We start from the raw sequence: 14,330 nt of genomic DNA on the forward strand, positions 1-14,330 counted from the left end.
CACAGGGGGGACCCCGTGCTGAGAGCGGGTACCTGCCACCCTCCAGCCCGAAGCCAGCCCATCCATCTGCCTCGGAGGGAGCAATTCGGGGGGCCACTCTGGGGCGGGGATGCTGGGCAGACAGAAGCCGTAGGGCAGGAGGGGACAGGGACGCCCGGGGCTTGCAGAGGAAGAGTTCGGGGTTCCCAGGCCAGGAAGGATCCAGTAGCGGCTGTGTCTGTGCCTTTCCAGAAATCCAGAGCAAACGCCAAGAGCGGAAGAGAAGAAGCACAGCTAATCCTGCGTATAGTGGCCTCCTGGAGACGGAGGTGAGGCCCCGCCCTCGCGCACCTGCCCTGCGGCTGCCTCCCTCCCCTGCCCCTCTGGGCACTGGAGTTCAGGGCACGACAATAAATGATGTCCTGCTTCCCCTCCTGAGTTCAGAGTCAGTTGGGAAACAGACGCGGGAGATCAGAATGTCATTGGCCGCCCCTGCCCTCTGCTTATACCCCCAGCCCCTGCTCGGAGAACTCTCCCGAAGGGTCCATCTTTATACCCCTCACTTCCTCCTTGATTTCCTGAGCTCGCTCAGGGGTGGAGGCCGTGCTTCCCTCAGGGCAGAGCCTTTGCTGACTCACCGGCCGCTCCCCTGCCCTGCGCGTCCGTCCCGTTGCGACCTCCGGAGCCCTGGGTGGGGAGCCTGTCCCGGCTGCGTCCCGGGCAGGAGCAGTGTCAGCGAGGAGGGCTCCACGTGAGCTGCTTTTGTTTTGTTTTCGGTCCCCTGCAGAGGAAACGGCTGGCGTCCAACTATCTCAACACCCCCCTGTTCCTCACAGCGAGAGGTAGGTGTCCGCGGCCGTGGCTGCCCTGGGGCCTGAGGCCGAGGCGGCGTGGGTGGCCCTCCGCTCTTGGCCTGCGTGGGGCTGGCCGGCCCGTCCACAGCGGGGCAGAGTTGCTTTCTGGTGGATGGTGCACTCCGGCTCCCGGGCCCTCCACACCACGGCCTCCTTCGCCCCGATACCCTCTCTGAGGAGGAGGTGGGCTGGCGGAGCCTGCTGCCCTCTGACAGGTGTCAGAACCGGGCCTCCGAGCCGGGACGATGACGCGAGGCCTGGATGTGACGGCACGTGGTAAATGCTCGCGTCTTCCCTCTGGCCGGTATCATCTGCGGACTGCTCTGAGCCAGCGACTAAAAGGAAAACCATGTTTTGTGATCATTAAATGTGTGGTTTGGCATCACTTACTGGAAGGAGAGTGGGTTATGGACAAACAAAAAAACAAAAAACCCCAAAAACCACAGTTGAAAATAAGTCACTCTGAGAGGTCCCTGGAATGATGGCTCCCCCGCAGGGCAGCCCACTGCCCGCCCCATGGTGGGTCCCGGCCCCGACCAGGGCAGAGACCCTTGCTTCCGCCGTGCCCCGGTGAGAACACGGTGTCCAGGGGCCTGTGATGCTCCTGTCCTGCCCTGGGGTGGGAACCCCTGCCCCACCGGGCCTCGTGGCCTCCGGTCCTGATTGGTGTTCCTCAACGCCCACTAACATGTTCTCCACCCTTCTTCCCCGTGCTAGCCAATGAGGACCCCTGCTGGAAGGTAGGTGTCCCCTCGCCGGCACACCTGGGCGGGGCGGGTGCAGGCGTGGGCGCTCCAGGCAGGGGCAAGCGGAGCGAGCGGAGGGCCTTCGGGCTCCGTGCTCGATACCGAGAGCTTTGCAACCCCAGCCAGGCCGTTGTCCAGCCTGCCTGGCAGAGTCGGGCGTCCCCACAGGGTCAGCCCACAGGCTGCTCAAACACGAGCTCTCTCCACCCACGGCTGAGGACGCAGGGACCCTGGGACCCAAGAAGGCCCAGGTGCAGGCAGCTGATGCTGGCTGCCGGCCGGGCTCTACGGGGCTCTCCTCGGCCCTGCTGTGTGACCCCAGGGGGAGCTGCCTCTCTCAGGTCCCCGTTGCCCGCCTTGCGAGGGTCTAGACCCGGTAATCCCCAGGGTCTCACCCCTCAGGACTCCCCTTTCTGTGATCTTCTGAGACCCCGATTCCCCGAGCACACAGTGCGTCCCTGCTTCCCAGGACACAAGCTGGTCATGACCTTATGGTTTTTTTTAAGATTTTATTTATTTGACAGAGAGAGAGAGCACAAGCAGGGGGAGTGGTAGAGGGAGAGGGAGAAGCAGACTCAGCACTGAACGGGGAGCCCGATGCGGGGCTTGATCCCAGGACCCTGAGATCATGACCTGAGCTGAAGGCAGATGTTCAACCGACTGAGCCACCCAGGCGCCCTGTGACCTCCTTTTTTAACTAAGTTTTGGATCTAATGCTAGGAGAATTTGTAGCCCCTACATGCCTGTAACAGTCGGGCCACTAAGCAGCAGCAGGTGACAGGTCTGCACTCTGGTGATACCGGGCTTTTTGCCGCCAGAACCGTGTAGTGTCACAGACTGGTGCTGGTGGCTTGTCCACAGACGCCTGTGCCCAACCAGCGTGGACACAGGACGTGCCTGGAGCCTGAGCTCCGCTCCCGCAGGCCCCAGTCCTGGGGGGCCGTGGCTTCGAGGCGGGAGACCCCGCTGCTGGTCCCGCGTCCCCCTGCAGCTTACTGAGCCACCCCGGGCGCGTGGCTCGCCTTCCCTGAGCTCCTGCACTGAAACGAGAGGTGACAGCGAGTCTCTGAGGCCTCATCTCTGTCTGCTGCCCCCTCCGTCAGGGGCAGCCTGGGGTCCAGGGTCCTCGTGGCGTGGGCCATTCCAGATGAGAGTCCTCCGGTCCTTCACAGCCATGAAGTCAGAAGGCACCGCTGCCACGTGGGTGGAGAAGATTTTCTAGCGGGTGGTGGAAAACCGTTCCGACTTTGCAGGTCACGGGAGGCGTGGCGTTATGAAAGGCTCCTCTCTCTGTCAGGGCTGTCCACAGTGCAGCAGGCTGGCCGGGGAGGTAGTGAGCTCCCTGTCCCCACAGCCGTGTAAGCAGAGGCTGAACCACCAAATGTGGGTGACTCTGGAAGGGACGTTTGAAGTTCCTTTATCCCAGGGAAAGAGGAAGCCGCCCCTTACCAGGCTCCTACATGGATTGTGTTTTGTGCGCCGTGTCCTGTTGAGTCCTCCCAGCATCCTGTGGGGCAGGCGTCACTAGCCCACATTACAGATGTGGAAACAGAAGAGCACAGTAACCCACCCGGGACGTTGGGAGAGGCCAGGTTAGACCGAGGTGTTGTCAAGAGCACTGGGGAGGACCGTGGCCGCGTACCTCCCAAGGCCATGCGCGAAAAACGCACTGGGGAGAGGCTTTGTGAGGACTTGCCTGCCCCCCCCCCCAGGATATTGGTCTGTGGGACATTGGGGGCCCAGGGGGACGGTCTCCTAAGCCACAGCAGGACCGCCTGCCCCGCTACCCACACCTGGTGTCCAGGTCTCAGCCGGGATGAATCAGGGTGCCAGGGCCACACCCCGCCTGACTCCGACTCAGTGGCCGTGTCCCTAGTCAACATGGCCCAGGTGGTGCCCTAGAGTCCACGTGACAGGCAGCTGCTCGTCCTCCCGGTTCAAGGCTTGTCCCTCTCTCTCTTGGAGCTGCTGAGAAACAGTGGGTCACAAGCAGTTCAGGACGGCAGCTGCCCGGGGGGCCCCCAGCCCCCTCCCAGCCCCACTGACCCGCCTCCCGCCCTCCCTTCTCTTCCAGAGTGAGATCACCCACGCTGAGCACTGTACTGCCTGCAAGCGAGGGGCCAACCTGCAGCCTTGCGGCACCTGCCCGGGGGCCTACCACCTCAGCTGCCTGGACCCGCCCCTCAAGACGGCGCCCAAGGGCATGTGGCGGTGCCCCAAGTGCCAGCAGAAGGTATGGGAGGCTGTGCTGCCCACTCTCCCTGCACCGAAGGACCCTCCCCCGGCATGGCACCTGAGGCTGGATAATCTGCTGGGCTGGGCCCGTGCACTGTAGGGTCTCGGCAGCGCCCCAGCCTCTGCCCACTAGATGCCAGGAGCACCCCCATAGTGGCCTGAGATCTCAGACACTGCCCGTGGAGGCCCACTGGTGACGACTGAGCAGAGGTGTCCCCGTGCAGCACCTGACCCAGTGACTCCCCCTCTGAACTCCAGATTCCGCCTGGGGAGACCAGGACTAGCAATGCAAACCGCAAAAACAGTGCTAGCTAACGTGTTCCTTCTCCTTGCCGCCACACAAATGAAAACCTAGCAGGTTCGAAAAAACAGTAACACTCCCTTCTGGTGATGATGCGGGGAGGCAGACACTCTCCGCATTGCAGAATCTTATCAAGAGCCTTAAAAAATGTATATATCTTTTTAATGCAGAATCTAGCTTTGGGGAATGTGGTCTCAAGAAAGAATCCAAATACCGATAAAGTTCTGTGCACGAAGAAGCCCCTCGCCCCGTATTTATAAAGGAAGAGATAGAGCTACCTTGCAGCAGTAGGAGGCAGTGAAATAAATTCCGGCATGTGCACGCAAGGTGATGTTATGTGGTCATTGAAAATGATCTTTACAAAGAGTTTGTGATTCTTTAGGGCTTGTTCTCTATGTGGAATTAAGTTTTTAAAAAAGAAAACACCAGGCTTTATAGTGGCTGTATGGTTTAATCATCAGCCCCTGAGAAAAGCTGCAGGTAGAATAAAAACCGTGGAGGACATACTTCCAAGTGTTAGAATCACGTGGGAAGTAACAGTCCTTTTTTGTGAAGGATGTTTTTCTATATAATGCATATGTGTTACTTGTAAAATCATAGGGGAATCATCTTTATTTCAGAAAACACTGATTCTCATGGGTTCGCGTCATCCCGGGGACCTAGGGAGAGGGTGGATACAGGGGGCCCTATGTCACGGTCTCCTGTGGGGGCCACCAGCTGTGACTGCCTGAGGCTCACAGCTCTTCGAGGGAAGACAGAGAGGGCACAGGATTGTGTTCAGCATGATGGTGGGGACTCCCTGGGCCCTCGGTGGAGCTGCTCTCGGGTCCCCAGGACAAGGGAAGAAGGCAGGTGGTCATTCATGGATGCATTCAGTCAAGAATTGGGGCCTCCTCCACACCAGCACCGAGTGGGGCCCTGGCAAGAAGCAGTTCCTGCTCTCAAGGAACTCTGAGCCAGACCGTGAGCCAGGGGCAGCCCCCATCCCATCACGGTTGAGGGACCTCCCGCTCAGAGAGCTTGTGTCCGCCGCCCCCCGCCCCGTCCAGGGTTGCACGGCCAGGCCATGGCATGTTCTGGCCTGCCCGCTTGCTCATCAACCCATCTGCCCTCTAGGCCTTAAAGAAAGACGATGGCGTGCCCTGGACCGGGATGCTGGCCATTGTGCACTCCTACGTCACCCACAAGACGGGTAAGACAGCCTCGGGGAGTGGAGGAGGGCACCTCCTCCCTTCTCTCCATCCCCACCCCCGTCCTCGGGACTCACTCTGGGCCCACCTGAAGCTGTTCCCAGCCAGAGCTCTGCAAAGAGGGACACTGGGACTGGTCCTGTGCACAAGGCAGTTACTGTGGGGGGATGGCATTTCTAGCCCCTGTGTATGCGGCCAGGGCCAATGGCTTCTGCAGGAGGATGTGGCCCGAATGGCCTAGAGGCATAGACCTCGGGTTCTTTCTGCTTTTCCCGCCCGTGCACGGCCCAGGCTTTTTGCTCACCTTGCTTGCTTACCTGACCTTCTCTTTGCTAGTCAAGGAAGAAGAGAAGCAGAAGCTGCTACAGAGAGGCAGCGAGCTACAGAGTGAGCACCAGCAGCTGGAGGAGCGGGACCGGCGCCTGGCCTCGGCAGTGAAGGTGCGCTGGCAGTGGGGGGCAGGAGAATGCGGGACCTTAGAGCCCCAAGATGTAAGTCTAAAGCTTCACTGTCCTGTTACTGAGGCTACAGGAGAAGACAGACTCACCAACATCACTCAGTGAGCCAGGAGGTAGAGAATGCAGCTCTGTGATCTATTCAACAAATAGTTATCAAGCAATTGAGCCTCTAGCTCTGCCCCTACCTAGCTCTTCGTCTTTGGCAAAGCCCTATCTCTGAACTTCAGTTTCTTCTTGTGTAAAGTGAACATAATGATTTCTCTTCTGTAATGTGGTGGTAAACAAGACTGGTGGTGATGGTGGTGGTTGTAGTGATGGTGGTGATGATGGTGATGATGGCGGTGATGGTGATGATGGTGCTGATGGTGATGGTCATGATGGTTGTGATGATAATGGTGGTGATGGTGATGATGGTGGTGGTGATGGTGGTGATGGTCATGATGGTGGTGAAGACAATGGTGGTGGTGGTGATGGTCATGATGGTAGTGATGACAATGGTGGTGGTGGTGATGGTGATGATGGTGGTGGTGGTGATGGTCATGATGGTTGTGATGATAATGGTGATGGTGGTGGTGGTGGTGATGGTCATGATGGTGGTGATGGTCATGATGGTGGTGATGGTCATGATGGTAGTGATGACAGCGGTGATGGTGGTGATGGTCATGATGGTGGTGATGACAATGGTGGTGGTGATGGTGATGATGGTGGTGATGGTCATGATGATAGTGGTGATGGTGGTGATGATGGTGGTGGTGGTGATGGTCATGATGGTTGTGATGATAATGGTGATGGTGGTGATGAGTCATGATGGTGGTGGTGGCAATGTTGATGGTGGTGATGGTCATGATGATAGTGGTGATGGTGGTGATGGTCATGATGGTTGTGATGATAATGGTCATGATGGTGGTGATGGTCATGATGATAGTGGTGATGGTGGTGATGATGGTCATGATGGTGATGGTGGTGATGGTCATGATGGTTGTGATGATGGTGGTGATGGTGGTGATGGTCATGATGGTAGTGATGACAATGGTGATGATGGTGATGATGGTGGTGATGACAATGTTGATGGTGGTGATGATCATGATGATAATGGTGATGATGGTGGTGGTGGTCATGATGGTGGTGATGACAATGGTGGTGATGGTGATGGTGATGATGGTGGTGGTGATGATGGTGGTGGTGATGATGGTGGTGGTGATGGTCATGATGATAGTGATGACAATGTTGGTGGTGATGATCATGATAATGGTGATGATGGTGGTGGTGGTCATGATGGCGGTGATGACAATGGTGGTGATGGTCATGATGGTGGTGGTGCTGATGGTGCTGATGGTGATGGTGGTGATGGTGATGATGGTGGTGGTGATGATGATGGTAAGGGCAATGCCAGGCCCTAGTGAAACTCTTTACACATAGTATCTCATTCAATCCTCAGAATAACCCAAGAGGAGGCTCTGTGATTATTCCTGTGTCAGGGTTTGGGTGCAGCGTCAGGGAGGATAAGTGATCAGTTCCCTGAGCGGCAAGTAGCTTACACTCCAGCTTGGGCCCCATCCCGACTGCTGCCTGCCCTGCCATGACACGGGTAAAGCCAACCGGAAGACAGGAGCATGGCAGGCAGCAGACAGAGTGGAGAGCTGGCTGGCCATCTGCAGGTCTTCAGCAGCTGCAGTGGTTGAGCCAGAACTGGCTCCCAGCTTCCTCAGCAGGAGGAGAAATGACCTGATCATCGAGGTAGCGTCATGGCCGGGAGGAAGAATGTTCCACACTCCCACCCAGGCACGCCATTTCTGGCCCTGAACTCTAAAACAAACTTCTCCTGTGTGTCTGGCTGCAATTCCATTTTTTGCGGCTGCCTGGTGTTTGGAAGGCCCTTGCGCTGGTTGCTTTCAGGCCTCTGCCCGAAAGAGGGGAGGAGCTGTGGGAGGGCTGAGCGGGTGGCAGCCCCAGGATGCCCGCGGTGGGATTCTGAGACCTCGCCCCTCTCTCCCCCCGACAGAAATGCCTAGAGCTTAAGACGAGCCTGCTGGCCCGGCAGAGGGGCACCCAGTCATCCTTGGACCGCCTGCGGGCCCTCCTGAGACTGATACAGGGCGAGCAGATGCTGCAGGTCACCATGACGACCACCAGCCCCACCCCACTGCTGGCCGGGCCCTGGACCAAGCCCCCAGCGGCAGCCATGCGCTCCGCCCTCCAGCACCCCCAGGGGCACAACTGACCCTGCGGGAGCCGCTTCACACCCACGGAAGGTTCCTGGGACCCTGCTCAGCAGACCTGAGGGTTCTGTCCGCCTTAATTCATAAACACTATGAATTTCAGATGAAAATAAAACCTGACCGAGAGAGACAGAGGAAAGAAGGGAGAAGGAACTGGGTGGAAGTCCTAGAGCCAGGACGGGTGGGGATGGAGTCCTCTCCCTCCACATTTAGATGGGACACCAAGAAAAGCAGGGGGGCGCCTGACGGCCGGGCGCACAGTCAGCCCCTGGCTGTTGGGGGGCTGCCCAGCCTCCGGCTTCCAGGCACAGCTGTCTCCTCGGCCTCGTGCTGCTCCCGGGAGAGAGAAGGGCAGAGGTTGGGAGGGGAGCCAAGAACCCGAAGACCTAGCTGAGTAGTAGCGGTAGTTGGGACGAGCAGTGGGTAGCGAATCTAGGTAGGACTCCACGCCCCTCCCGCTCAGGGGCCCCGGGGCTCGAGGCCGGGATGCTCCAGCCCCTTCCCAGAACACGGGCCCCTGTCTGTCAGTATTATTAGCATTAAGAGTCACAGCCGTTGAACTTGAAAGAAACTACGAGGTGGGTCCCTCGGGGAGGGACTCTGCAGTCTCCACCTGCCAGGGCCTCCCCGTGCCCCCCGAGTCTTCGGAGCGCCCGCTCTGTACGCCTCCTGCCCTTTGCCGACCTTCTGGACTCATTTTGCCATCGATGTATTTTTCTCATGGAGTTTTTGGGCAAGATGGAGCTGCAAGCATGCAGGGGAGGCCTTTGGCGGGTTTTCTCTTCGGGGTTGAATCATTCAACTTATGACTGAAGCCTTTTCTTTTCTCCTTTCGAAGAGCCGATAAAGTATTCCATTCCTCTTTTCTTGCCAGTACAGACACTTATGCCAAAAATAACTTTACATTTTTGTATGGCGTTTTTATTGTAAGATATTTAATGTGAAGCAGGGATGCTTGCTGACTTCTTTTCCTGCTTACAGTGGTCTCTGCTGCAAGGTACGAATGCGAAAACCCCTCCTGGGGGACTGCCAAACTGGAGAGATCCAGAGGGTTCTTTCAGAAGGGGGGGCGAGGGTGGGGAGGGAGAGGGGGCAGTGGCCTCGGGAGGGTTTGGCCTTGGGAGATGCAAGAGTCCCTCTTCTTGCTGTCTCCTTGCGTTCGTGAGAGCTGAGGGCGCGCACGCGTCACACAAGGGCTCCCGCGCCCCGGGGCGGGATGTCCACCCACCAGCTTCTCCAGTCCTGAGGGACGTAGCACAACAGGATAAGCATCCGGAAGCCACCGGGCTCCCACCCAGCATATCACATGGTGCCCCAGACACACACGCACGCAGACAGGTGCAGAGCAGGGAGGCTGGCCAGGATCCCACAGACTGCCATGGTCCCTCCTGTCATTTTCTCGACTCCGGGAGAAACTGTGCTGTACGATACAGATCTATTTTAATACACTTAACACTGGGTTGAACAAGATTTTTATATTCTTTTATTGATGAACAAAGTGAACTGTGAGACACACGTCTTCTATATTGGTTACTCTAGATGCCAATTATGCATTACCGCGTGGCTTGCGATGTAAATGTCTTCAGGTTCCTTCTTGTTTGTTTTTCTTCTTGGATGGATTGAATTGAATTAAATTTAAAAAAAAAATGTAATGGGAGGATATGGAAGGTTGGACCCGGGAGGGGTAGCTGCCGACGTGTCTTGAAGACTTAGTGTTTTGGACCAAGGAGGACCGTCCAGTGGATAGTGAGGATAGAGAAAAAGTGTTTGTCTTAAATATGCCAATGTAGTTTTCCTTCTGTATGATGTATTAAACTCGATTGATGATTTCAAAGCCGTGTGGTTTGCTTTGCCTTCAGCAGAGAGGCCTCTGGGAGCACGAGGGGCAGGGAGGCGGAAATTGGAGAGGTGGAAAATCAGGGTCCTGCCCCTGATGGGAGGGAGGGAGGGAGGAGAGAGCTCATGGGCGCCCCGACGTGCTGATCCCCCCACCCCCACCCCGCGGTGGCAGATGCAACTGTTGGGACCCAGTGGATGATCAGGAGCAACAGGAACCCACCCGGCCAGGCGCTCTGCGGTGTGGCCACTGCTCCCTCACTTATTCCTGCTTCGCTCAGCCCATCAACAGCACCTGCTTTTTCTGTTGCACATGAGCTCCCACAACCTACCCACCTGGGTCTTCGTCCTTGGCCTTTCAAGAGAGCAGCCAAACTGGGGAGCCAGACCCCCTGCGTCCTGGCTCCAGACACTTCAGAGGCCTCCAGTCGGCCCAGTCAGGTGGCGAGCACACCTCTGGACCACCAGATGTGGCCAACGGTGGGGTCAAATACGAAGGGATGGCCCACTGGAGCTCGGGGACTGAGGGATGCACCCAGAGACGGGCGGGGTGGGCAGGGCTGCATGGCCCAGCCGGCGGGGTCTCTGACAGTCCTGTCCTATTTCCAAGTGGGCCCAGAATCACATAGTTTGGGTGGGGCCTAGAGTTCAAGGCGCCTCTGCCTGACCCCCGGCTGACTCCTCCAGCGCCCCTCTGCCTCCTTGAGAGCCGGCCCAGTCTCAGCCCCGGGGACACATGAGGAGCCCCCCCCGCCCCCACCCTGCCTCAGAGGACTCAAGATTCCCTTCGGATTCCCGTCGTTCTCAGTCTCCTAATTTCCTCCCACCCTTTCGGGTCCCTCTCCAGCCAGGCTGCCCCTCTCCCCATGATTCCCCTGGAGCTGCCCAATTCAAGGTCAGTAGTGACCTCCCTGTGGCCAGATCTAGTGGGGGACACGCTGATCATGCCCTCCAGCTGAAGGACACTCCCAGGACCCCCATTCACCTGGTTGTTCCAGTTTGTCTCTTCCCTGGGTCTGTGCTCTGACCTCTCCTCTCCTCCTGAATTCCTAGGCTGACCTTGTCCAGCCTCCTGGTTCTCTGTCTCTATGCTGACTGTTCCCTAGCTGTTCTCTCCAGGGCTGGGCCTCTGCCCGTTGGGCATCAGAAAGCGTCTGTCTCCGCCAGGCCAGCCCTCCTGCACCTGTCCCATCTCTGGGAGATTCCATCTTCTTAATACATGGGCCAGCAGCCCAGCGATCTCACCCTCCACACCTGCTCATCGGCAGCGCGCTCAGAATATAAGCAGAGGGTGGCCATGTGTCACCACCCACACCAGCATCACCTTGGTCTCAGCCCGCCACCTCACCTGGATGACTGCAGCTGTGGCCTTAACACGTGCTCCTCCCCCATCCCTCTGCCGCCAGCATGACAATGCCTCTGCTAAACCCCTGCTGTCACTGCCCGTCTTGCCAGCAACAAGTCCTCCAAGGCTGCAGTCACTGCATTCTCTGGCCCTTTGACTTCCCTTCCTGCCTCTCTTCACTTTCCTCACTCTGTTCCAGCCGCACGGCCTCCCTGCTCTACCTGGAACCCACTTGGCATGCTCCTGCCACAGGGCCTTTGCACGGCTATGTCTGTACCAGGCATGCCCTGCTGTCTCTTGCACTGGCTTCCCCACTTGCTTGGGAATTTGACCACAGTCCCCTCAAGGTGCAGCTGTCCCCAGCCACCCTCCTTAAGACTTAGCATCTCCTCTCCTTCCTTGTTGTTTGATTCCTCAGACTTTTTCTTTTTTTTAAAGATTTTGTTTCTTTGACAGAGAGAGAGACACAGCAGAGAGAGGGAACACAAGCAGGGGGAGTGGGGGAGGGAGAAGCAGGCTTCCCGCGGAGCAGGGAGCCCGATGCGGGGCTCGATCCCGGGACCCTGGGATCATGACCTGAGCCAAAGGCAGATGATTAACGACTGAGCCACGCAGGCGCCCCTGATTCCTCAGACTAACAACTTTCTGTGACTTACCTTTTTGGTTTTGCCTGCTTCACGAAGGCAGGGAACTTGGTCAGTTTTACTCACCAATTCCCAGCATCTAGAAGAACACCTGGCACACAGGAAGTAGGTGCTCAGTAAAGACTCATGGAATACAGGAAGGAGGCTTTGAGAGACGGAGCTGCCGGGCCTTGCGGCTGCCTGCATCCCAGCTCGGGGTCCTAGCCCACGGCTTCCCTGTTCCCAGTGCAGCTGCCAGGTCCACTTGCCCAGTGAGGGTGGGGGCAGGGGGGTGAGGAAGCTGAGCCTGGGGAGGGGTGGGATCTCCAGGGACCCTGCTGCTACAGAGGGGTTGAACCCAGACTCTACCATATCCTTGTCCTCTAATCCCCAGGGGGTTCCAGGACAGCCTGCCCGGCTCCCATCAAGAGAGGCAGGGGCCTGGGGAGCTCCAGCGCCCCAACACAGAGCAGGAGTTCCTTGCAAATCTGGATGCGCCCCCGCCCCCTGCGATGAGAACTCCCTCCCTCCTGGGGAAGCCCCTCCATGGATTAGCTCTGCCATTAGAAATGGGGCCCCAGGGCGCCTGGGTGGCTCAGTCGTTAAGCGTCTGCCTTCGGCTCAGGTCGTGATCCCAGGGTCCTGGGATCGAGCCCCGCATCGGGCTCCCTGCTCAGCGGGAAGCCTGCTTCGCCCTCTCCCTCTGCTGCTCCCCCTGCTTGTGTTCCCTCTCTCTGTCAAATAAAAAAGTAAAATAAAATCTTAAAAAAAAAGGGGGGCCCCAAAGCGTGTGGACACCTATAGTCCCTCCTGGCGCCCAGGTGGCCCTGTGCCCACATGCTGGAAAACTTGGGGTTCAACAGGGGTCCCCAGCGCCTTCCGATTCCCCGGCTCCATCTGACCTGGCCCCGGGGAACAGGGCCCATCCTAGCTCTGCGGTACCCCCCAAGCAAGCTCAGGGGTGGGAGACTCCCCGGGGCTGGTCATCAGCTATGGTGATGAGGATTCACCACTTCCCAGAGGGCTCCCCCGGGGGCACTTTGTTTCCAGAAGCTGCCATAACAAAGCACCACAGACCACGCGGTTTAAACAACAGGATGAATTCTCTGCCTGTTCGAGAAGGTCACGCAGCCAGCAGGCGGCTTCCGCCTGGGCTGTGGCCCTGTGCCTGCGCTCCCAGCACTTCTGCTACTCCGCCCGCTGCAGCCCGGGCACCTCTCGGGGCACAGGTGGACCGCTGCAGGCCGCCCTGCCCAGCCGCACGCACGCACGCTCCTGACCCAGCCACCTCGCCAGTCTGGGGCCGCGGATGGCGACCCAGGTGACGCTATGCACAGCTGCAAGGGGACAGATAAAGCCAACTAAGCACTGCTGAGCACACAGGCCGGCACGGAACCCAGCCCCTGCCCACCCTGTGTGTCCCCCAGTGCGGGAAGGGCGCTTCTTCTTTTTCTTTTTTTTTTTTAAGATTTATTTATTTATTATTCATGAGAGAGAGAGAGAGAAGCAGAGGGAGAAGCAGGCTCCCCGCCGAGCAGGGAGCCCGACGCGGGACTCGATCCCAGGACCCCGGGATCATGACCTGAGCCGAAGGCAGACGCTTAACCATCTGAGCCACCCAGGCGCCCGGGAAGGGCGCTTCTTAAACTAAGCTCGGCTTTGCCCCCGACCCCAGCTCTCAGAATCCCCCGAGGCTCCCCAAACAATGCTACAGTTTCTGGGTGGTGTTGCCGGGTGGGTTCTGGTGACAGCGTGTCTGCACGGGGCTGGGGCTCATCCCGGGGAGAAGTCTGAGACCAGAGAGAGTGAGACCACCCGCAGAGCCAAACCTCGGGCAGCTGGCTGGAAAGGGGTCTCTCCCCCGGTACAGGACCGCCGGGAGGATCCCACACCAGGCCACGGAGGGGGCTGGCCGCGGTTACCTGCACTGGCCACCTTCCATATGGTGAGGCCCCGACACCCACCCCCGAGGATCCCTGGGCTGCAGACAGAGCAGAGGGACTCCCACCCACTTATAGGACAGTGCAGCTCCAAGCAGGTCCATTTTGAGGTCAGGGGACAGAGATCAGTTTGTTCCAGTGGCAGCAGGCGGTTCCCTGCGCTGTAAGAAAATGGGGCCGTGGAAGGGAAGGCGGCGGCAGGAGGGCGCGGGCGGCTCCGCTTCTACTCCCAGCTTCCTCCCTCACCCAGGGTTAGGTCAGCCCGAGCGGTCCTCACCGTCTCCCCAGGTGGGGCCCTGCCCAGAACTGGAAGGGAAGCCTGGCCAGGAAGGGTCACCACCAGTACGCATCTCCTCCCGAATCCGTGTCCGGTGACTTCGTGTCGGTAGCTTGAAACCGTCCGCGGCGGGAACACTGACACCGCGGAAATGGGCAAACGCTACACACCAGGGCCTGACATTCCTAGAGAGCCAGTAGTTAAACACCCACCAGCACCGGCGCCTGGGTGGCTCAGTTGGTTGAGCGACTGCCTTCGGCTCGGGTCATGATCCTGGAGTCCCTGGATCGAGTCCCGCATCGGGCTCCCTGCTCAGCGGGGAGTCTG

General features: G+C 58.4%; 1 protein-coding gene across 3 annotated transcripts in view; it reads left to right on the forward strand.

Annotated features, from left to right (window-relative positions):
• Positions 1-9,799, forward strand: part of PHF21B (PHD finger protein 21B) — a 90,943-nt gene extending 81,144 nt beyond the window's left edge. For 2 of the 3 annotated variants that reach the window (XM_064590496.1, XM_064590497.1), the window contains exons 7-13: positions 232-308; positions 767-821; positions 1,551-1,573; positions 3,654-3,812; positions 5,232-5,307; positions 5,642-5,745; positions 7,766-9,799. In XM_064590496.1, coding sequence (XP_064446566.1) covers positions 232-308; positions 767-821; positions 1,551-1,573; positions 3,654-3,812; positions 5,232-5,307; positions 5,642-5,745; positions 7,766-7,984 — 713 coding nt within the window. In that variant the 3' untranslated portion in view covers positions 7,985-9,799. The remainder of the gene's footprint in view (positions 1-231; positions 309-766; positions 822-1,550; positions 1,574-3,653; positions 3,813-5,231; positions 5,308-5,641; positions 5,746-7,765) is intronic. The other variant, XM_064590498.1, reaches the window with a different exon arrangement.
• The last annotated feature ends 4,531 nt before the right edge of the window (positions 9,800-14,330 follow it).

The sequence above is a fragment of the Mirounga angustirostris genome, unplaced genomic scaffold (genome assembly GCF_029215605.1).
Source record: "Mirounga angustirostris isolate CCGP_5_RB_7025 unplaced genomic scaffold, mMirAng1.0.hap1 SCAF_5, whole genome shotgun sequence".
NCBI classification, from domain to species: Eukaryota; Metazoa; Chordata; class Mammalia; order Carnivora; family Phocidae; genus Mirounga; species Mirounga angustirostris.